Source organism: Aptenodytes forsteri, unplaced genomic scaffold (genome assembly GCF_000699145.1).
Source record: "Aptenodytes forsteri isolate BGI_AS27 unplaced genomic scaffold, ASM69914v1 Scaffold49, whole genome shotgun sequence".
Taxonomy (NCBI): Eukaryota; Metazoa; Chordata; class Aves; order Sphenisciformes; family Spheniscidae; genus Aptenodytes; species Aptenodytes forsteri.
Window position 1 is genome coordinate 337190 of NW_008795125.1, and position 24209 is coordinate 361398.

At 35.8% G+C, this 24209-nt stretch overlaps 1 protein-coding gene across 1 annotated transcript in view; it reads right to left on the bottom strand.

Annotated features, from left to right (window-relative positions):
- The window catches only part of CSMD3 (CUB and Sushi multiple domains 3), an 838052-nt gene that overhangs the window by 36979 nt on the left and 776864 nt on the right, over window positions 1-24209 (bottom strand). The window contains exons 58-63 of the mRNA XM_009277245.2: window positions 18538-18720; window positions 16675-16851; window positions 10803-10982; window positions 6847-7020; window positions 3261-3434; window positions 2931-3004 (exon numbers count right to left, since the gene is read on the bottom strand). Coding sequence (XP_009275520.1) covers window positions 2931-3004; window positions 3261-3434; window positions 6847-7020; window positions 10803-10982; window positions 16675-16851; window positions 18538-18720 — 962 coding nt within the window. The remainder of the gene's footprint in view (window positions 1-2930; window positions 3005-3260; window positions 3435-6846; window positions 7021-10802; window positions 10983-16674; window positions 16852-18537; window positions 18721-24209) is intronic.

The following is a 24209-nucleotide window of genomic DNA, read 5'->3' on the forward strand; positions in this document are numbered from 1 at the left end:
GATGATCTGGGGGGATTGAGTGCACCCTCAGTAAATTTGCAGACGACACCAAGTTCTAAAGATATTTTGTCTTCATTGTAATTCACTGTTAAGGTAATTCTGTCAAATCAAAAATACTCAGATGAAAGGGAAACATCCTAGAAGTATATATTCATAACAATTAAAGCAGGTGATGATACTCATTTACATGCCATGCCTGATATCCAAGGAGCACTAAACTGGTATTTTGATGTTATTTGAACATACAAGAATCTGATCTGATTCTGCCTGCTGAATTCAATACCGAACAATAAAATCTGTGCAAAATTTTGTTACCTCTTTGTTACAAAGCTCCTGTTTAACAGTTGAAAGACCATTCAAATGTGAGGTGGTGATATTTGTGCTTTTGTTAGTGTAGGTTCCAGGAGGTCAGCTTTTGATACACCTTTCAGTCAAGCCTGGAATTATGTTGTATATGCCTGAACTTTCAATGCAATCAGTGAGATAGGAAAACACATAATTGAGAGTAGGGGAAACAACAAAAACAAAAAAACAGTGCTGTGGAAGTTCATGACTCGACATTAGTATTGTGAGAAGCAAGTGACAGTCAGAGATATAGTAACATAAAAGAGGAGGTATTGTCATTTGTTGAAAAGCACTTAAAACAGGACTCCACATATGAAGACTTGAACTCTACTGTCAGGCTACAGCTTGATTTTTTTTATGAGACAGAGACATAAATTTAAAACTTAACAATTAAGTCACTTAAGTGACCCTATTAATATTAGTTTCAAACTGAAGTATTTAAAAGAATTTAAAACTTAACAATTAAGTCACTTAAGTGACCCTATTAATATTAGTTTCAATGTGAAGTATTTAAAAGAGTTAAAAAAAGAAAAACCAAAACAAACCACAAAACAACAAACAAAAAAAACACCAAACCCCTAAATGAGAAAGAAAAAAACCAACACCCTGAGTTAGAGTCAGAAAACCATCTTATATATTCAACAGTAATAACTCCTTGTTATGTGTTTGCCAACTGCGAAACATTTTGCTTAATTTTGCATAAGCTTTTTTGGTCTATTGTTTAAAATGCTAGACAATGAATCTATCAGACAAAAGAAAATCAAAGCCATCTCTTCTTCAGTATTTTGGTATAATTTAGAATTATTCTTTACCTTTCTGCTATGGATGGAAGCAAAAGTCATTATTATCCCATTCATACAGGAAGTTAATCAGAGGATAATATAAATTCATTTATAATATGTTTGTGGTTTAACATTTAGTTACTATATAAAACCAGATTTGCTACATGAGCATGAGGATAAGTTGCTGGCTAGGTAAGGAGACTATAACTCATACAGTTTAAATCTGCTAGGCACTAACCTTACAACTGTGGGATCAAGGTTGTAAATTCTGCCAGCAGCTACATTTCTTTTAGAAACTATTTATCAGTTGACATTTTGCCTGGTATTTTGACAGTTCCATGCTAGCTGTGAGTGATGCTTTCATTCACAACTACAACAGCTACACCACAAATAAGAAAGTCTGCATTAGCTTCTTCAGTGATAGAAAGCTATTAATATGCCAGAGAAACTGTGACAATAAAATTGTAGAAAATGGTCATTGCAATGATTCATTTCTTACACAGAATAAAGAGTTGCCTTCTAGTATAATATTGTATTATACCCAAAAGAAGTTAGCTCAAGGACTGCTCCTGCACTTTCTATCTTGGCACGAAACAGCACTCCATTCTCTGGAGAAAACTGAGACAATTATATTACCACTCGCATATGATTGTGATCTAGCACAATCTGAAAACCCGAAGATTGCTAAAACAATTACTAAGCAGGAGGAGTACCAAGGCTACCAAAATGACAAACCAAAGAAATTTTTGGCCATGAAACTTTGAAAAGTCTTTAGCTACAACCTTTGCTTTTAAAAACTAATTTCATATTGTAACGCTGTTCAAATTTCAATCAGCCCTTTCTTGCATTTCTGGCAATCTGCAGTTTTTATTTAACGCCTGCTACTAGACAGGCAACACATACAACCGGGGAGCTGCTAGCTTACTCTTCTGCCTAGTCCTCTTCACATGTCTGGACCTTTCAGCCCTGATACCAAACACAGATGTAGCAGGATAGTTTAGACTCTCTTAGTTTGTTTGCAGCTGCCTTATCAGATTCCTAGCAAATTATAGGGCACATTTTTGCATGTGTACACAACTCACCCATGAAAATGTGTCACTGACGTCACTGTTTTGTGTGATTCAGAAAATCAGAAATTCAGAAGCATTTTCAATTTCACTATTCTGTTTCCAACAGAAGCATATGCAAACACTATTTGCCACAACACACCCTTGTAGAAAAGGCGGCCAACAGCCTCCTGGGCTGCATCAGGCAGAGCATTGCCAGCAGGTCGAGGGAGGTCATTCTTCCCCTCTGCTCAGCCTGAGGGGAAGATGATCAACCTGCTGTAGCTGACCCTGCTTTGAGAAGGGGGCTTGGACTAGAAGCTCTTCAGAGGCGCCTGCCAGCCTCCGTGACTCTGTGATTCATTTGTGGTCACATCATTTCCAAATGTAACAACAGAATTGCTCTCAGGAAAAAAAATAATCCACTGTTTATTAGAGTATGTCTGCACTAGCACTTTGGCACACAGTATACACACATTTAAGGGGAAAAAGCCTACTTGATAAACAGTAGGGAGCACTTATATATTGGTGGGGAGATACTGAACTCCTTCAAGGTGAAACCCAGCAGAAGTTGATCACCAGGGTTTCATGTAGCGCAATGTAATCCAACAGCTAGAAATAAGGAAACAGCAACACTCCAGCAACTAGCTCTTACAAGCCATAAGCAGTTTCTGGACTGCTAACCAGAAGTTCATAGACTTTAAGGTAGTATAAAAATACTCTAATATGCAAGCTAATAAAAAATAGTATACTCTACCTGATAGCCAAATGTGTTGTTTTGTGACCCGTGCCTTGGGACTCCTGGATTTTCACATGCTGTGCGAGTAGGTTCTTAAAAAAATTACAATAAATTAAAGACAAAACAAATTTCAGTATTTTAATGACATACATGAATGTATCACAAAATTAAGCTTGTTCAACAACATGCAGTAAGCCAATGAGAGAAACAAAAATAAAGTGACTTGATTCTTAGAGTATAAAATACCACCAGGATAATTCAAAATAGCTGAAAACTCCTAGATTGACTTAGCAGGTAAAGGAATAATAAGCATTTCAGGAAATTTCAATAATATGGGTGTAACCTTACCTATACATCGAGGAGAAGAACCAGTCCACGTGCCATCTGCTTGGCAAATCCTGGTGCTGGAACCAACCAAAATAAAAGGAGGATTGCAGCTGAAAGAGACTTCTGACTGATAGATGAAGCTTTTGCCTTCTCTTTTGCCTTGAGCAGGTACTCCAGGGTCACCGCAAAACTTTGCTGTGAGAAAAGACATGATAGAAATGGAATATGTCATTTATTAAAATACAGAAAATAACACTTATCTGAACTCAGTCAAGCGGTTACTCCAAATTTTGTATTTATTTTATTAAACACAGGTCAAATACAGAAACATTTAATAGGAATTCAAAGAGAGATTAGATAGCTAATCTTTAGTCTGCTTCAGTTTGCAGGATTTTTTCTAGCTGTTCAAAATGCCTACAGAGTGGGCTTGGTCAGTAGCTTGAAGGTGACACTCAAGGTTACACAACTGATTTTATTAAGGCCCAAATATCCACAATTCACCTCTGCTCCAAACCACATCAATCTGCAAATCCTCCTATAAAGAGCAATCAGAGAGTGTACCAAACCTTCATGTCAATCTTTCGTTCTCTCCTGCTTTCTGTCACCTACCCAGTGCTCAACATTTTTGTATGATTAAAGGATTTGTCAGACACATTTTAGGAATCATAAATTCTTACTTCGTCCTCCTTCACTGAAAGATAAGATTTAGTATGTATGGAAGTACAACACTTGAAAGTTAGTACAGCTAACAAGAAAAAAAAAACATAGTAAAGAAATTTCAGCAGCAATCTAAAAGTCAAACACTAATAAGCTGTTATTAGGCGAGATAAATTTGACTGATAAGAATGTATTCTTAAATTGATCTTTTTACTTTACACCTATCACCTAAAGATTCCTTAGCATAACTGAGTAAATGCACTGCTGGCAAATTTACTGGCCGCCTTCTGCAGTATAAAGTACTGATTATTGTCAGAAGCTGGGGTTTGAATAATTGATTCAGGAAATGCAATCAGCTATGGTAAACCCTGTGCCATCAGACTATATTATTCCCTGACACACCATAAATTCCAATATTGTGGAGTCTAATTTCACACCAGACAGAAAATGCTTTAATACACACAAAAAAATAAAACACTAACCCGCATGTGTGCAATGACATATTTCTAAAAAGGCATGTTGAACAGACAGTGGTATTTTCTGGTCCATCTTTCTCTTCTACAAACAAAATTTAAATTACACCTCTTAAACAACCACCATCAAAATATGTTTCTAATATCTCTATCCTTGTCACCTGTGCCTTAAACTTTCCAAAGAACCTGCTCACATGAAATGCTCCTGCCCTCTACCTCTTACTACAGACACTGACTGTACAGGAAATCCATGCACACACATGTTGTTGAAGAAAAAGGGTTTAATCTATAGCATATCAGATATGTATCAAATTTCATGGCTTTAAGTGGAATGGGACTGTCTGCAGAATTATAGGCCAAATTCTGAAAAGATCTATGAATTGGGGATAGTGCCACACAGTGAACCTCATTGTGTGATTGACAGATCATGGTTGTAATTTATGTTTTCATTAGAAAATTCTGTGGAAGTCTTAATTTGAAAATACATGAAACACTTATAGATTTTTAACACAGAGGCTTGAAATTGTCTCCTGAACAGTTCTTTGTACTAACAAAGTAGCAATCGCTCTCAAGGAAAAAAATATCTTCACACTAAAAAATGCTTTTTTGGTAAGTTTATTAATTTTTTATAAAACTATGTAAACCCCACCACTTAGTTGTCAGTCAACTTCACCCAATCATTGAATAGCTACTGAATATCTGCCTTCTATATAGGTAACCACAGAAACCAGGCACCATGGTAAAACATGTCAGTTTTCCTCTGATACTGGAATAGGGGACTACAGAACTAACTAAAGTTGCAGCGAACTGGAAGCTCTGTGAGTGATCCCACTCCCAATGGAAATATTTTCCTAAGGACTCTGAGAGCCTTCAACAGAGACTGGGCCATGGAGCTCTGGCACTGAGGCTGTAAGGCTAGTCTCATTCTTCAAAGACATTTAATTGATTAACAGCAAGTCATATCTGTAGTTAGGAATTTTCAGTCATAGGACTATTTTTTTTTTTTGCCATCTATTGCCAAGATTATAAAAACATCAGTCCTTTACTCAAATTACTATATGAATAATTAAGCAGACAAATTTACTAGGTCATAGATGACAAAGACTCAACCAAAGACATGACCATATTCTATTCTGAATAATTATTTCATGTTATAACTATACCTTGTGCATCTTCACCTACAGGCTCTATGGAACCAAGCATATTACAGTACTGAGTATTCAAATCTCAAAGATGACAAACAGCTTGTGGTATCCAAAAATTAACGTAAGGACACAATATTTCAATCAAGAACACATGATGAAAAGAATTTTTCATGGTCTTTGGTGTTCATAATATAGTGGACTCTAGAAGAGCTCCATATAGAGCTTAAACAACAAATGGTGTGGGTTTTTTCTTCCAGAAACAATGCCTTTCACCATGTTCCAGCTCTGGCACGTACAGTTTCAGCAGCACTACCAACTGTTCTTGATGATATGAGAATATCATTAGAAAAAAAGGAAAATAAAAGATCATCTATGTGATATGCTTTCATAGTAGTAGAATATAGACAAAACAGAGAATATTTTTGAAAGGGAGAGATGAAGAACACAAAAAATAGTAAAAGAATGGAGAACGGCATTTTGCAACATTTAGCAAGCTACCTGGCAAGCTCAGCTACTTGGCAAACTCGAATTAAACTTCAGAAACTATAAAGTCATGAAGTTGAAATTATCCTCTTCCAGTTAGACTCCTTGCTCAAGACCATTACAGAGTTTCACTGGTACAGCTATTCTACAAATAACTACAGAACCTCCTTCTTCAGTGCAATTAATTTAATATCTCTCAGAAGCATTCACAATCACTTCTTTAAAAAGATTTGTTAAATAATGAGTGGAATGACACTAACCTAAAGAAAAAGCCGCATTTGCTATTGTAAATAAATTTGTAGCAATGTAAAAATCCATCAATGTTATAACTTTCAGGTTAACAAAATTTACTTCATAAAACATATAACTTAATTTAGTGTAGGGGGGAAAATAGACAATTGTCAAGGAATCGCCCTGGGGCCTAGTCAACATTACCAACAGAAAAAGCTCTCTGTGACATCAGAGAAAGTTTAGAATGAGTAATGAGTAAATAGAACAGATTATAATGAAACCTCCCCTATCTATATGTAGCTGGATCTGAAAACAACACCTCTTAATCTTGTTTTGCCTTGGATCATTTGGTATGCATTGTCTGTAATATTTTTTTTGTGTTTGTGTTTAAAGCTTCCTATATGCTCACAAAGGATTTACAGATATTCCTATGTCTTCATCAACCTACAAAATATGTTACAATTTTGGAAAATATAGAAGGATTGTATTTGTCCCAGGTTTGAAATGAACTAAGCCACTGCTGGGGGAAAAAAGAAAAAAAAAAAGGTGAAAATTTTAAAGAAGGTAAAAGCACTATAGTTGAATAAAGAAATACAGGTCTATAAAGTAAATACATACGCAAGCACTGAGGTACTTCACCACTCCATGTTCCATTCCCAACACAAGTCAAAACAGCAGGAAAAGAGAGTTCATATCCTGGAGAGCAGACATAGCTAATGCTAAATCCCCAGTCCAAGTTTGTTCCTTCCAACCTTCCATTAGAGATCTGCGGAGGAGTTGGGCAGGTAACAGCTGCAATAATATTCAAAATAATTAGACCCAGCTGCTGTAAATATCCCCAAGTGTACACAATTACTAGAAGAACCATATGCGTTAATTTCACCTTTTTTAGAGGACAATACAGTCAGGACATGCTATCTTCCTCACTGTATTCTTGCCACATTTCCTGAAGTTAGTTTCCTCCATTTAGGAGACAGTGGCTGACTGATGAAGTGTCTTAAATAAAACAGGATGCTGCATCAAACCAAATAGGAAGACTACCTAAAAATCAGTATGGAGACTATGAAGTGGACAACATTTAAGATATGTCTGGTAGTATACTACAAAACGATTTTGTTTGTCTGTTTAGACAACATACAGTACAATTTTCTTTAGTTACCATGGTAATAGTCAAATACTTTCTTCCTGTTAACCAGCTTAGACATTTGCTAGATATTAATGCTCAGCGATGAAATTCCAGGATGATTATTCCAAAATATGGCTTTTAAAACTGTTCTGTTTAAGTACCACAGTTTGGTTAGCATTTGCTTCATGAATAACTCCTCACCAAAAAGCATCTAGCTTCTAGCTAGAGGAAGAAAATTGAAGGATTTGCAACCTCTTGAAATTCTCAGTGTTGCTACCTCTAAGGAGGCCAACAAGAAGTGTTTCAGTATAGTTTCTCATTTCCAGGCCCCCCAGGAAAAAATAGAAACATCTTCTACTCAGTTGTAAGAAAGAAGACTGAAAAACACTACAGGAGGACAATAGAAATAAACAGACGTAACTGTAGTGTTGAAGATAAAAGTGTTATTCACTGGACGATGGGGTAGTAACAGACAATTGCTAATTGAGAGCTGAAGGGAAAAGTGTATAAAAGAAGTTAAATGAAAAAAAATATGAATCAAAAAGAGAAAGGGGGAAATTTAGGCCAAAGTTATTAGAATTAATGAGAAAGAGAAAAGGGGTAAAATAGAGAAAAGTTGGGAGAAACTATGCTAGTAAAAGAGAAAGAAAGCAAATGAAACTAGTATGACAATTTAGTGGAGACTATTGGGGTAAATGAGAAGAGTTGGTGACTAAAAATAAAGCAGAGAACACACAGGCCACAAGAATGGAGGAAATGAAATGCTGCATTCATAACCTTTAAACATGTTTAGACAGCTGTCATCTTGAAGGCTCAAAAGAATTCAGAGGCACTAGATCAGGAGTACTGTGTATTTGAATGTGATCTGCAGAAGGTTCACCATGTACCATTTCTCCATTCTTATTATACTCTTCAGTGAGAGAATGTCAACTATTTACACCACAGTGATGCTCTGCAGCATCATTCATGGCTGTTTGAGAATGCTGGATGAAAGTAGTACTATTATCAAATAATCCTTTGCCAACCCATAAACCAAATCTAAATTTTAAGGCCCTATTTTTTATCCTTTCTGTTTCTCTTGCTCTGGTTCATAGTTTAAAAAACCCACCAAACCACCAACCCAGAAAAGGACACAATAGCTTTTGCCACACTTTCATGATGCTTTAATGAAAGTAAGTCAAAATAAGTACTCCAAGCAGCAAAAGTCTGTCTGCATTCTCCCAGAGCTTCATGATTACTCCTCTTAAAAAGACCTGCATGTTTTAACTTCTGAGCTGAATAACAAAGGAAGAAGTACCAGTCAATAATTAGGAAAGGAGACAGAAGAAGTAGCATGAAAATAGGTGTAATATTAGAATTTTGGGGTGAAAAAAGCAAAACAAAACAACACCCAGAAACAAGGCAGAATGCCTCTCTAATTATTTTGGTCAGAGATTTAACCAAAAATATGTACAGCAACATTTCTCAGTTTAAGAACTGAAAGTATATTACAAATGCAATTCTGCAGAAAAGACAATGCTTGAATAGTTGAATATTTAGTTGCAGATGAACATGCATCCTTTTCCAACTAGGCAAAGTCAGAGAATTATTTATATCTTCTATTTCAATGGCATGGCAATGATTACACATCCATTTTCTGCCCATTTCATTTTTCAATTATTTAATAAATGGTACCAGAGGACCCTGGCACTTCCTCCTGACAGTAAGAACTAATTGTTACACATTTCAAACACACTACTGCATATTATATATTACTTTTAATTACACAGTCAAAGAAATGTGCGTTATTAACTTACCTAGTGCACTCACACAAACCTGTGTGGAGTAGAACAAAATTCTGAGAACACTAGAGATTCTGCATATGATTATTATTAAGTAATTATACAAGTCATAAATATGTATGACCTAAAACCAGAAAGATTCAAAAACTCAAAGCCAAATTTGACAGTCTAACTCTTTGTATGGTTCTGCTTAAATCAAATCAGAGCTAGATCTCCTGCTCCCAGTTAGGTGCCCGGGAGTCCTTAAGAATTTGAGGCTGGGAGACTATATCACAAATATTTGTTCTGTCTTACGATCTTCTAGCTGTTCCCTTACAACCACTCTTAGAGACAGACAGCCTCTTGGTCAACAGGACCAGTACGGCTGTTCTTAAAATCAGTTTTGGAATTGAAGCTGAGGCTGGCACAATATAAATAGAAAAAAAAGTGAATTGTTAAGAGGATCTTGAAGTCTGACATCCTCAATAATGTGTTGGGAAAATAACTTTAAAAATTGACATTATCAAAGGTGAATTACAATTAAACTGGATTTGGCAAAATATTGGGAGAATTGTACTCAGCAAGGAAAACAATTGCAAATGGGGTGGAGATTTGAAATTGTTTGATCTGTTTTGATGAATGAATTCAGGGGAGGAAAATGAGAACTGCTGAGCAGGTATGTAACCGTACTTCCTGAAAACAAAACAGAAGGAAGATGAATGAGAACAAAGTAAGTACAAACTTAGCCAAGTTTTAAAGAATAGAGATCAGACATACTTAGTATGAACCTAGAAAGAAAACACCAAAATGGTAATGCTGTTTCTCTACAGCTGTGGTATCAGGAAGAGTGAAAAAAATTACTCTAGAGAGAAGATGTTTTAGGGTTTAGCAAGAGAGTTTCTCAGAGAAAATTGTTTTGATGACACAGATAAGGTGGTCTTTCAGTAACGTTCCGATTTTTTGCTGTTTAAATTTCAACAGAGAGCATTAAAAAAATCCAAAAAAACCAGAAAAATCAGGAATGTAATTAGTAAAAGAGAGAAAAGGAAGATCTTGAGATTAATCCTTTCAGTTTTCACACTAAAGAAAATAACATGAAGCAGAAAAATGTTTATTAGGAAATTTGCTGGAATTATTTAGTCTTTCTGCTGTATATGTCAGTACAGTACAGTGATGCTCAAAGGTGCACGTCTAATGACGAAAGGATCAGAGAAAAATCTTAGTGTTATGGATAGTGGATAAAACCCAGAACAATTTGCCTTTGACAAAGTTCAGTTGTATATATGCAGACCTTTCCCAAAGGTGTCTATCACATGCTTGAGTGGTCTTTTTGTAAAGACAGGGACATATATAAGGTCATTTTTGGTATGACATGATAACCTTAACAAACAAACAAACAAACAAATCTAAACCACAATTTCATATTGTTTATTCAGTTTAGCAGCAAAGTAATAAAATGCTCTATAAAGCTACAAAAACCTGTTCAACATACTCTGCTGGTATGAAAAATAAAAAGGAAAAGAAGCAAAGGGTGAAGTCACCATTCCTGCAGCCAAAAAATCAATTTAGTGTATTCATACTAACAGTAAGTTTTGATTTCTGTGGAAATATTTGGCTGACTCATTACAATAAACAGTGGATGTAAATGTCATAGAAGAAATAGTTGACAATCAAAGTAAATGTTGTACCTTTGCACGTTGGGATTACTCCACTCCATGTGCCATTGCTAGTACAAGTGCGAATTAAGGAGCTATTTGATTCCATTGTATAACCAGGTTGGCACATATAAGTAACATTTTGTCCAACAACATAATCATCACCATATCTCATGCCATTGGCTGGGACTCCTGGATCTCCACAACTGATAACTGCAAGTAAATAATTGAGGAACAGATTTTAAAACCTAAATGTGATTTATTTATATCTAAGAGGAAAAACATAGGGCAAAACTAGGAATTTATTGGGGAAAAAAGGAGAAGGAAAAAGTATCATAAATCTTATCTCCATCAAGAGAAGGTAAAAATATATGTCATCTGAATTAGCTGCCAAACATAACATGTGGAGCTGTATAACAGTTATATTTGGAGAACTTCAATACATCTGTTCAACAGTAGAAGTAATGGACTGTACAATTTTGATCAGTAAAATTTCAAGATTATAAAATAAAAAAAAAAGGAATAATCCATATGTCACTACCATCCTTTGATACCCTCAAATTTTCCTATCAGTTCAGCATTTCATTATTAAAGAAGCAGGTATCTACTGTTTAGTTTACTTTTCCATGGGTACATCCTGAAAGGAAACACAGTCTGGAAAATTTAAGATATATGTCTGCAAAACCTCCCACTATGTACATAAACAGATGAGAATGTTCAGACAACCCCCAAACATGGGCCATGGCTTATGCCAAAATTAGGCCGATAGTACTTTAATGAGTGGGAGTGGTTATAAAACCTCTTGTGACTTCTAGTGTCAGGAGATAATTTAATCTCTTAATGAGATTAAATAGTCATAAGGAGTTAATAAAGAGTTATATTATTATAATCTGAGAATAATGTTAAAATAGGTAAGTTTCTCTCAGATCTGGTCAGTTGGATCTATCAATTTCTGGAACAGTTTTCAGAGTAAGAAATCTTGATAACCCTAGTGGCAATGATAAAATGCTTTGTTTTCAGGAAAAAAAAAGAAACACTGGTGAAAAAATCTAGTTCATACAAAATACAGCACCCATGTGTTTTACAATTTATCTTATAGTAAACTTGACAATCCCCCTACAGCATTGTTATTACTTCTGGAAAATTGTGGGAGGCAGTTTCCTGGGCAGAAAGCACATCCTGGCCACTTCTAACTCAATGCCAAAGCATGACCAATGTGAATGGCACCCTCTCTGTATCTTGGTTTCCAAAATGAGAAAACATGTGACTACATGTGACTACATGTTTGTAGCTTTTTCATTCACCTTCTTTACAATCTCCATTTCTTTCTTTTGGTCATTAACACAAACTTTTTGCTTCTTCCACTGTTACTGTTACTGTAATTATTGTACCCTTTCCTGCTACTGACACTTCAACATTGATCCATTATACAGCAAGAGCCACCATAGCTTTAGCAGATCTCTAGATTGTTCTACCTTCTCAAAATTCCTACCTTCTTATCAACTTTTAAAGCCATATATTTAAAAGAAAAAAAACCAACCCAGACCTGATTTTCTTTCATGTGATTTTTCCCTTCTGTACTTACTAGTGTTTATCTTTCCATAGGAAAAAGAGTTGCATGAAAGAAAAGACTTACGGGGAAAAAAGAGTCATTCTTCATATTACTGTGTTGTAACATTAGAACTGTTCACAGAGGTGGGTTAGGAGTGGTAAGGAAAAGATCCTTTTGCTCTTTTGTCTTATACTACAGCATTTGATTTTCAAAGAAAACAAAAGCAGATGTAAGGAAGTGACCTAGATTTTACTGAGATACTATGTTTTGTCATAGACATAGGAATAAAGCTTTAACTAAAAGAAACATGTAGTAGCTACTTAGAAGGCTCAGTGGCATTTTCTGAAGTTCACAGATTCAGATAGTTAGAGAATCACAGAATGGTGATGTTGGAAGGGACCTCCGGAGGTCATCTTGTCCAATTCCCCTGCTCAAGCAGACCATCCAATGACCCAAAGTTAGGCCACCTCCACTTAAGTCACTGTGGTAGGCAAAAAACAGCTTAAATTGTCGCAATGATCCTGACCAGAGTATATCGAGGAGTCAGTGATCCACCATACAGTTAACCTGAGGAGCCCCAGGCTTGTGCTGCACTGTGCTGCGCATCCAGCATGGCCTTCAGACCTGTGCTGTGCTACACAGATCCCTTGGCCAGGGCACAACCTCAGCCAGCTCATTGCAACAGAGGAGCTTCAGGTAGCTCCCACTCAGTATCAGCGATTACACCAGCTGCATGTCCTTGCTTTTTATCTAGTAGTGCAGCAAGAAGTTCTCATGAGAACATTGTTTCTGTTTGACTGTAGAAATGATAGAGTTGTTTCCTTGTAGGAAAATCCTACAAGAGCTTGAACAACCAAAAGGGGAGAATCTTTGCTATGGACAAGGTCTACATGGCATGCTGCACGTCGGTCAGAGTCTTGTTCGATGCCACGCTGCCCAGGGCTCCCAGCATCTAAAGGGACATAAGATTATCTATGCTATTCTCTTCTTATAGTGTTAGCTCCAAAAAATAACATTTTCAATGATACGCAAGAAGCAGTCCATTACTTGTTAGCTGTAGTAAGTATGGGCTGGCTGTAAATTTTGATAACACCTGGACTAAACAAAAGTGGCATATCTTGAATCTTCCTGTTAATAGAGACATGAGACAGAACAACCAATTAGGACACTGATATGTGTTCTGCTTAGAGTGGTGTTGGGGGCCCAGAAAGAAGGTGAAGATCCTGTCTGGAGAAAAGATCCTGGAATTGGGGAAGATCCTAGAAAAGGAGGCGATGTGTGGAGATAAATGTCAGGGGATGACCCTGACTGATAACACCTGAGTTTTGTACGAGCAGTGGCACAGCATGAATCAACAGGACTTTGAACCTATCTTTCCCAGGACAGTGGAGAACTCCCTAAATGTAACCCTTAGGGAGAGCGATGAAGTGTGAGATAAACAGGCAGGTAAAAGTTCTAAACTGCATGGTTATTAAATGGACACCAACATCCAGGTGCACTGTGGGTTGCTGTTTACTTTGTGTCACCCATGACAGCCACTTGGGACAGGTGCTTGCCTAAGCTGTTCTGGAAACCTGCAACGGTTCCATGAGGTTCGATGACTTGAACGGGCAATAAGCAAATTTTGGGAAATCTTGTCATAGTAAAAAATGGACAGCACGTGTACTGGTTTTGGCTGGGATAGAGTTAATTTTCTTCACAGTAGCTCATATGTCGATTTGTGATGAAAACAGTGTTGATAATCTAGGGACATTTCAGTTATTGCTGAACGGTACTTGCACAGCATCAAGGCCTTCTCTGTTTCTCATGCTGTCCTGCCAGCAAGTAGGTTGGGGATGCTTAAGTTGGGAGGGAACACAGCCAGGACAGCTGACCCTAACTGACCAAAAGGATATTCCATACCATATGATGTCATGCTCAGCATATAAAGCTGGGGGAAGAAGAAGGAAGGGGGGATGTTCGGAGTGATGGCGTTTTGTCTTCCCCAGTAACGTTACATGTGATGGAGCCCTGCTTTCCTGGAGATGGCTGAACACCTGCCTGCCCATGGGAAGGAGTGAATGAATTACTTGCTTTGCTTGCATATACAGCTTTTGCTTCACCTATTAGATTGTCTTTAACTCAACCCATAAGTTTTTGCACTTTTACCCTTCCAATTCTCTCCCCCATCCCACTGGGGGGGGAGTGAGTGAGTGAGTGAGTGAGTGAGCAGCTGTGTGGTGCTTAGCTGCCTACCGCGGTTAAACCACAGCAGCATGGTAGGGACAGTTAGGGAAAAAAAAAAAAACAACCTGCCCTGTCAACAAAGTCTGTTGGCACTGCCAATTCTACTGCTTTGGATACACTTTGAAATCATTATGAGAAAATTTTTCCCTTACAATAAATAATGTTCTTCAGGCATATTTTATAGACCTGGAGATAAAACTGGCAGGAGAAAGAGAAGGGATTGTTAACTCATGATCTGTTAACTAGCTATTTAGCTAATATTGTCATTAACTCTTGTTAATTATCTGTTAGCAATTTAAAATTTATATATTGTCATGAGAGAACATAGCAAGTTAAGTATGATGAAGTTTAATATATTTTTTATTTTAAATTTAGATATGCTGGGGAACTGTAGTATTAAAGGTCTGTAGAAAGGGACACAGATTGGACACAGCTCTGAGCAACCTGCTCTAGCTGATCCTGCCACGAGCAGAGGGGTTGGACTAGACAATCTCCAGAGATGACTGCCGATCTCAGCCATTCTACAGTGCTGTAAAATGCCTCTCCATTTCTGGGTATTTTAGAGCTGCTGCTAGTACCTGTATCAGCTTAGATACAAGTTGAAGCACCTAGTAGCACTTCCACCCCCCTTTAGGAATTAGTTAATAGCAATGATCAAAAAGGCAGAATGAGTCAGGCTGAGATTCTCAGAGTTTGTACCTTTTTTGATAAGATTTTCATTCAATCGTTCTTTTCATATTCTGAACACTCCAGGGGATAGGCATCAAACTAAAAACCCCTAAATAACATTATCACTGGAATAAACATATAAGGGGATATACTTTTTAAATGTGTAATCATAACAGAGAGAGAACTGTGTATTAGGAATGTCAATAGATTTATTGCATAACAAAGTTAAATTACTTATCTATTAATTAAATCAAGAATATTTTTTCTATTACATATAATCTTCACAATCCCTCTCTCTGTTTTATTAGGATACTTTCTCTGTTAAGACTTTTCTCTACGTTTTAAGCAAAAATTCCAAGTTTCTACCTGAGTAGTGTTTTTTGAGAAGACTGTTCTAGCATATACTTCAGCTAAATGTCATTGTAAAATACAAGAAAAAATATAGATGCAGTTACCATCACAAAACACCTTTATCCTTGGTACAGTTAATCTGGTTCTTATTATAACTTGGAAAATAATAAATAAATGAAAACATTGGGCTCTCTCACAGGTTTGCTGACTGCAACGGCAGCTGTTCACATTCTTACCATTAAAGATGGATTTAAAAACAACACAAGAAGTTTTCTTTATCATCTTACTTTTGGCCTCTATTTAGGTTGCTATAAGTGTGTAAAGTAGCCAACTCTACAAAAGCTAGGGTACTAGTTCAAAATTAAAGCAACAGTTTGCTATTCTTCTGATGAGTATATGTTTCCTCAAAATGATAGGCAGTCTCATGTGTCACATAAATGTAAAATTTTCATAATTGTTACTAAAAGATGAACTAGGACAGGTAATAAAGCAGGAACAGATAGGCCTGAAAATAAACTGTTGCAAAATGCTTATTATGAATGTGAGAGAAGCTGAAATAACTTCTGTTAGCTGAGTAACCAAAGCAAGTATAAGGTTAATGAATAGGCCAAACAGAAGATGTTATGTGAGAGCGGGACAACAGTTTTGACCTCAGAGTCACTACAAAAAGAATTCTCAAGCGTTCATTTCAAGGCTTTTATTTTCTGCCCTCTGGCAGACCAGAATATTATACTGTTAAGTTTTCATGAAGAAGAAAATCAATTAAATGAATAATGTCTGAATATGACATATCACAAAACATAAACAAGATTAAAAATATGTACTAGGAAAGAATTAAAGTAGGTAGATCATGTAACCATACAACTCCTTTAAACCGTAACAAGAGTCTATATATTTTACTATACTGTGTCTGTCTTTAAAAAAAACATATTCTTCACCTTCACATAGCACTATATTTTTTAAAAGTATTTCATGTACAAAATTATGTATGAAGTAGTGAAAGAAAAAGCTGAAGACTTAATTTATTTGCATCCAACCTCTATGTTTTACTTTATTGTCTTTCAGAGGAGAAAAAAACAAAGACTATTCATTAGAGATGTGTCTTACTTGTACAGTTTGGCAAGGATCCAGACCATGTTCCATTGGCAGTGCATTGTCTTACAGATGATCCAGAAAGTATGTATCCTTCCATGCATGAATAAATTACTGAATTAGAGAATGTAGTTCCATCAATACGAAATACTTTTCCATTAGCAGTTGTTCCTGGATTACCACACTGCACAGCTATAAAGCAAAATGTTAAATACTTTTAAAATATAGTAAAGGTGACTTTTGAAATAGTAATGTCTAAGGACAATCCTGCTGCCAGCAGTGTTATGTGGTAGAAATCCATGCTGTTGTCCTGAAAAATGCAAGTTTCACCACCTACTGATAAGGCATGTTGTACAGTAAATAGCTGTTTGCATGAATTACTTGTTTTTACCCTTTTGTATGTAGGGAAACACAATTTAACTTTAAAATCTGCTCTAAAGGAAAGCTAGTTTAGCTGCAAAGACAAACTCCCAATTATAAGAAAATGCTTGATCTACAATTATCATTGTAGATTTAATTTGAGAAAATGCTTTCTACAATTATCATTGTAGATTTAATTTGAATCTATAGTATGTATGCATTTATATCATCACCAAAGTACGTTTCCTACCTAATTCAAAGCACAGGTTAGAGTCAAACTATTATTTCATAGGCAGGTGAAAGCCTGATGTTTCCCACTTCTTCAATGCTCAACTTTGGAATTTGAATGTGTCTTTCTTATGTGATTACATATATACATCTAATCTATATGACCTAAACTAGAACAATATACCCGTGTGTGCATTACACACACCTATATATATATATCTGTGAACCAGAATCATCATTTCAAGAGATTTTTAGGGGGAAAAATAACACCAAAAGTATCTTAAAATGTAAAAGGGTTAATTCATTTCTGTAATAGATAAGATCAAAGAAGAATAGCAGAAAGTTCAGTTGCCCTAAGCGTATTCCTTCAGATACCAACATAAAAACACATATATATATATTTAAGTTGTGTCAGGATGGCAATCATTCAGCAGAAAGGATATTACAAATCCAGCTTGTGAAATAAGTTTTTAAAATGGGATGACTATTTCATACAGATAACACAGTCAACAGTGATAAAGTGGAAAATAAGAGTACAGGTTCTCAAATTATTTTCTGCTTTTCAGGAAGCTTTTCTTTGAAGAAAAATCTGTTGGAAATTATTTCCTAATTTTGAATCAAGATAATTAAGGTAATAAATGATTCCCCATAAATATCATGTTTGAACTTTCTTTTATGATAATGCATCTAGCTTGAAATTTCTAGAATGATTTTTTTCCAAATAAACTTGTTTCAGCATTTTGTTATCTATTGAAAAATAATAATAAAGTTAACAGTATTAGTAAATAAAATTTTTAAGCCAATCATTTATGACATAGATGTATCTAATGAAATTCTGACATTGACATTTTTCTAAAACTCAGCTCTTTTCTCTGAAAGTCAGATGTATAATGTTGTAATTAAAGATGAGGTAATGGTGAGATTTTTAAGGGAAAAAATCTTTCAGCAAATATTGAGTACTAGAGGCCTCATTTATTTCCTTTTCTGTTTAGCTTTTTGTACTGGATAACATATAGTTGATGCTTAGACAAGATTGAGAAGAAAGAAACAGTTCAGTAGACTTCTTTTTCTCAAAACTTTGAAAACATGCAGTTTCATGGGTGCCAGGAGCTGATTTCAGATTTGTCACCTGATGCCAAGCCATTGCTATGGTGTAACAACTTATTGAAAAAAATTTAATGGTCAGTCCAAAATCAACTGTATACCATTCACAACAATGACAATGTAAAATTGATTTTCTGGTTAGTATTTTTAACAATTTAAAAATAGAGTGGGTCTTCTGTGATTTACCTTTGCACTCAGGTTGTCTTCCTGTCCAACTTCCATTTGCCATCCATGTCCTTTCTTCTGAGCCATGGAGGATGTATCCAATATCACAGCTGAAATGTACCGTGCTTTTAATTTTAAAATTGTTTTCTTCTCTAGACCCATGACCTGGGATACCTGGATCACCACAAGAACCAGCTGTATCACCTAGAATTTCAAGTGCAAAGATTAGAATAAATATGAAATATTATTATTAGCATTTAAAAATATATGTTTCTATGTATTTATAAATAAATTTATATTTCTAATTTTAGAAAAAAAACATACATCTCAGTGGGTGTGAGTCCCTGTAATTACAAAATTATTTGATTTTCAAATCATTTGGTTTTACTTATTTATAAAGTACAGAACAGAAATTATAATTATCTCAAGATTCCCCTTACACCACGCTAAACTTTTGGTAACAGAATCATCAAACAAGAATAGACAAACAAAAAGAAAGCCACAAAACCTTGGTCATTTTTCATTTAAAATAAGGAATTCTGAGGAAAACCAAGGTCCTGATCATAAAGATAATTTTCTTGTTTGCTTATAACAAGTGTTCATAAAATACTTCCTAGTTTTATGATATCATTAGAGTGTAACAGTTTTACCATTGAATGGAAGCTCTAGTCAACAATTTTATGTACCTCTGACATGAAGCATTTCCCTGATTTATAGAAATGTTGAAAGTTCACTTCAAGACTGCCTGATAGCTAAAATCTCCCTCAGCTAGAAATGTTTAAGCAAATTCTAAGATAGAGGGTTAATGTTTTTTACTCTGTTGTATATCAATGTTAAAATAATCAACATAGTCATGATAATAATAACAATATCTAAGATTATACATCTAAATCTTCATTTATGGTGAGAACTTTTAGGAAGCTCTAGGTAACACTGTATTTGCACAGCAGGTCAGTTTAAATCTTTTAATATGTACTTAGGATCTGCTGTTTTATCTTTTTAAAGGTCTTTAAGCCAGTTTTGTATGTAATAAGAGATGAAGGTATATTGTATTACTGAGTTTCAACACAGAAGAGTTGAATTCTAGAATTCCTGGGGCTGCACTGTTCAGGTTTTCACCCATAGATATTCAGCTTGCGGTTTTCTGTGACAACTTGCAAATAAACTGAACAGTCTTCTATATAAAAAATAACTCAAATATCATAATATGTTTGAGAGTATATCTGCATTATTTTGTACTTAGTTACACTAATGTAAATAAAGAATAAATATTTTAAAAATCAGCTAGAAAGCTTTAATTCAGCTACTGAAGAACGTCATATTATAGCTTCACATTAGAGAAAATTTTATTAAAAGATTTGTACAAGTTATGTAAAGAATGCTTTCTGCAGAATAGCCATAATTTTCTGGTATTTATCTAAGCTTAAATAACATTAATAAGAGAAGTTCTTACATAGAAGTAGTAAACAAAGTTGTCTGCTCCAAGTACCCAGAAGACCAAAAGTGGCAAACTCAGGATCTAGGGGTTCTATGGGAAGTTAGGACCCTGGAGGTGTAGATGCGGAGAAAAACAGAGCTTCCCTTGCCTTGGTTGTCACTGTATGTATGTAAACTATACTGTTGGAGTGACTGGTTGAACACATCTCTTTACTAACAAAAGCAGGTACAGAACTGAATATTGAAAGGAAGAAGAGCAGAACTAGCTTACTTTGCTTTGAGAATTACGGTGTTTGAGCAAATACTTGTTTTAGTCTGGTACGTCCAAGAAGCTGACCATACTTTTGTCACTTATGAAGGTAGTTCATGTGCCAACCTGCAGTTTTGTAGGTCATGCTTACTACTTTTTATTTCCACAAGTTCATTGAAGAACAATATAACTAAGCACCTCACAGGAGCTGATCTGCACAACTCCTATAGGCTTGTGGGAAAAGAGAATGCAGCTACGGAGCCTCAGTCTGAAGACACATCTGGAGAGTCACAGAAAAGGGCAGAACTTTGGAAATGCAAAAGAGAACAAATCTGGCAGCTCATACTACCTATCCAACCCTTTGCTGAAGCAGCTGACAGAGTAGGCTAGTTGTGAACCACTCTCACTAATCTAGGAGCCGATTTTATCATTATTTAAGTTAACCAAGTTTAAACTGACACCTTTCATTTGAGAATAATCAAACTAATGTAGTCATGCCTATTACATTGTGAACTTTTATAGCATGTATGTGCAAAAAGTACATGGTCCTATGTATTTTAATGTTTTCAGAAATAACACATTAACTCAAGTAAGTGTAAGAGCTAGCTGACTGTCTGGTTCAAAATCACAGACTCAGAAGTTTAAGCTCTTCTCTGTTTACCCATTTCATTATGTGACACAGATCAGTAAAGCCAGCCCTGCCAGCCCTGTTTAAAAAGAAATTGTAAACAGTTCCAAATTACACTAAGTAAAAGAATTTTATAAGTTTTCAAAATAGTTCATGCCCAAGCTACTTAGGTCACTCAACATCCCTCTAGTTTGAAAATATTCTGCTACATATTTTTACAATAATTTAAAAATGTCCAAAATCAAGATTTTTTTTTGTTATTTTGGGAATCCATATCTTGCATTTTCTAGTATTATTTATTTAGAGTATGAAGAATTTGGGACAGGGCCTATTAATTATTCTATACTTGTAACGTCTCTACAATAACATCTCAGTTTTTGGCAAGTTACTTGGCATTATGCCTAAAATAATTTTATGAAAAAATGAAAATAGGCTTTTTGCTATGCCAAGTATAAATTACATACTCCTCTTGTAAATGAAATCATGTGTTCTTTCCTAATGCCTAATTATTACCATGAATTATTAGTCTTTTAATTTTAGGGAGGTTAACCACCAGCTCTTTTGATTGAAGGTTACAGAAATAATTTTTCTAAATGACTAATCACATCAGGAAGTGACAGTGATATAATCAATGATATCATAACAGAACATATTTTTATTACCTCATGCAGAGATTCAACTAAGTGATTTTCACAGTCAGTTATGAGCCATCCTTCATCCACATGTGTAACAAATTCTCAGCTGGCATTTAATCTTAATGAAAAGGAGGGTATTTAGACCACTTAAGTAAGTACACAACCATTGCTGCACTTATGAGGAATTCTAAGTTGCTGCAAATTTCTGACTCCAGCTGATACGAATGTGACGACTGAAAACCATTTCTGAATGCCAATAGATATTGAGGGACATGACAATTCCTTCTAGCTCTAGGATGTGAAACATAAAGTGCCATGTGACCAAAAGGAAACTGTCTTAGGGATGATGTGACAAAATTTGGTTACCTTATGTTTGCTGACCTAACATTTTCTGTTTGAATTCTCCTCCATATATGAAAAGGACAAGCATGCTGTATGTTTCGTCAGTCAAACATTCTATATTATTTATTATTAATATCATCAACAAAAAAATACAAAGTTTAAGGCTTTAATATGCATTAAAAATTAAGAAATCAAGTTATCAAGGCTAATAATGAAAGCTAATGATTTCACATATTTTTAGATACAAAATATGGAAATTCTGTATGGAAAACTGCAAATTATTTTAAAATGAGAAAGCATTTCAGGTACACACTTTGAAAACAAAGTCTCAAAGTTGTCCTACGCTAGAATTATAGTTTGGTACAGTACAGCTAAAGAAAATAACAGCTTGTATTCTGTCACAATTTGATTCGCTATGATTAACATTTGAATCTATGTCAAAGAAATATTTCTTCATGTGTTGAGAAAAATTCATTAGATCTGATTAGAGTTTCCTACCTGTGGGTACAAAAGTAATCATTAGTTAAAAAAAAAAGGATTTTTATGTACCTCACTTACGAACGCTTATCCCAAGATATTTGAACACTAATTTAATAGCAAGATGATTATAGAATATTTTTTTTTTCAGTAAGGTTTCATTGATATTGTAATGTATATTTTCAGGCTTACCATTTGTATTCCTTGATATTTTTGTCTATTTCTTTAATTTTTTTTAATTCACAAATTAGATTTTTTTTTTTGCTTATGAAGACTGTGGAAAACTACAATAAGTAGCCTTAGATTTTATCTGAAGAGGATACTTTTCCCCAAAACAAATATGTATGCATACTAGCTGTAAAAACATTTTTGATTAACCTAGTTTGAATTTGCAATTCACATAAATATATCATTATCTATTAAGTAATATTATTTTACATTAAACTTTGATTTCTGGTGCATAGCTGTAAACATCACAGGTTATAAGAACTTGATTTTTGTTCCCATTGTGGCAAATTTCCCTCTGATTTTATTGATAGAATGTTAAGGGATTAAATTAGGTGTTCACATTTTCTAGTTTCTGTCACATTTTAGATTGTAATGAAAGAAGAGGGACTCATAAAGCAAGATAACATTTAGGTTGTCCTTGTCTGCAACCACTTCCTAAAAGTTTGCAGTGGAAGGTTCAAATACAGAAAAATTCTTCCAACCTTTTGGAATTTAGTGCAAGATTTTAACCAAGCAGCATTTGTTACTAATTTTTAACCATTTCTGGCTGTAAAAAAAATGCATATTCTGAAACTGTAGTTAACATAATCAGTTTATACCTGAATACACTAAAGACATGAAGGCAGGAGGGGAAAAAAAAAAAAAGGACTGGAATATGTGAGAACCCACCTGGAGTACTGTATCCAGTTCTGGGGTCGCCAGTACAAGAAGGACATGGACCTGTTAGAGCAGGTCCAGAGGAAGGTCACAAAAATGATCAGAGGGCTGGAGCACCTCTCCTTTGCAAAAAGGCTGAGAGAGTTGGGGCTGTTCAGCCTGGAGAAAGGAAGGCTCCCGGGAGACCTTATTGCAGCCTTTCAATATATAAAATATATAAGAAAGATGGAGAGAGACTTTTTATCAAGGCCTGTAGTGACAGGGGGCAATGGTTTTAAACTGAAAGAGGGTAGGTTTACATTGGACATAAGGAAGACATTTTTTATGATGAGGGTGGTGAAACACTGGAACAGGTGGCCCAGAGAAGTTGTAGATGCCGCAGCCATGGAAGTGTTCATGGTCAGGTTGAACAGGGCTATGAGCAACCTGAAGATGTCCCTGCTCATTGCAAGGGGGTTGGACTAGATGATCTTTGGAGGTCCCTTCCAACCCAAACCATTCTATGATTCTATGATTCTATGATGCTACGATTCTAGTGGAAGATGTCCCTGCCCATGGCTGGGGGGTTGGACTAGATGATTTTTAAAGGTCCCTTCTGACCCAAACTATTCTATGATTCTACGATTTAGTGGCTGGAAAGCTGCCTGGAGGAAAAGGACCTGGGGGTGCTGGTTGACAGCCGGCTGAACATGAGCCGGCAGTGTGCCCAGGCGGCCAAGAAGGCCAATGGCATCCTGGCCTGTATCAGAACTAGTGTGGCCAGCAGGAGTAGGGAAGTGATTGTGCCCTTGTCCTCGGCACTGGTGAGGCCGCACCTCGAATACTGTGTTCCGTTTTGGGCCCCTCACTACAAGAAGGACATCGAGGTGCTGGAGCATGTCCAGAGAAGGGCAACGAAGCTGGTGAAGGGTCTGGAGCCCAAGTCTTCTGAGGAGCGGCTGAGGGAACTGGGGTTGTTTAGCCTGGAGAAGAGGAGGCTGAGGGGAGACCTCATCGCTCTCTACAACTACCTGAAAGGATGTTGTAGCGAGGTGGGTGT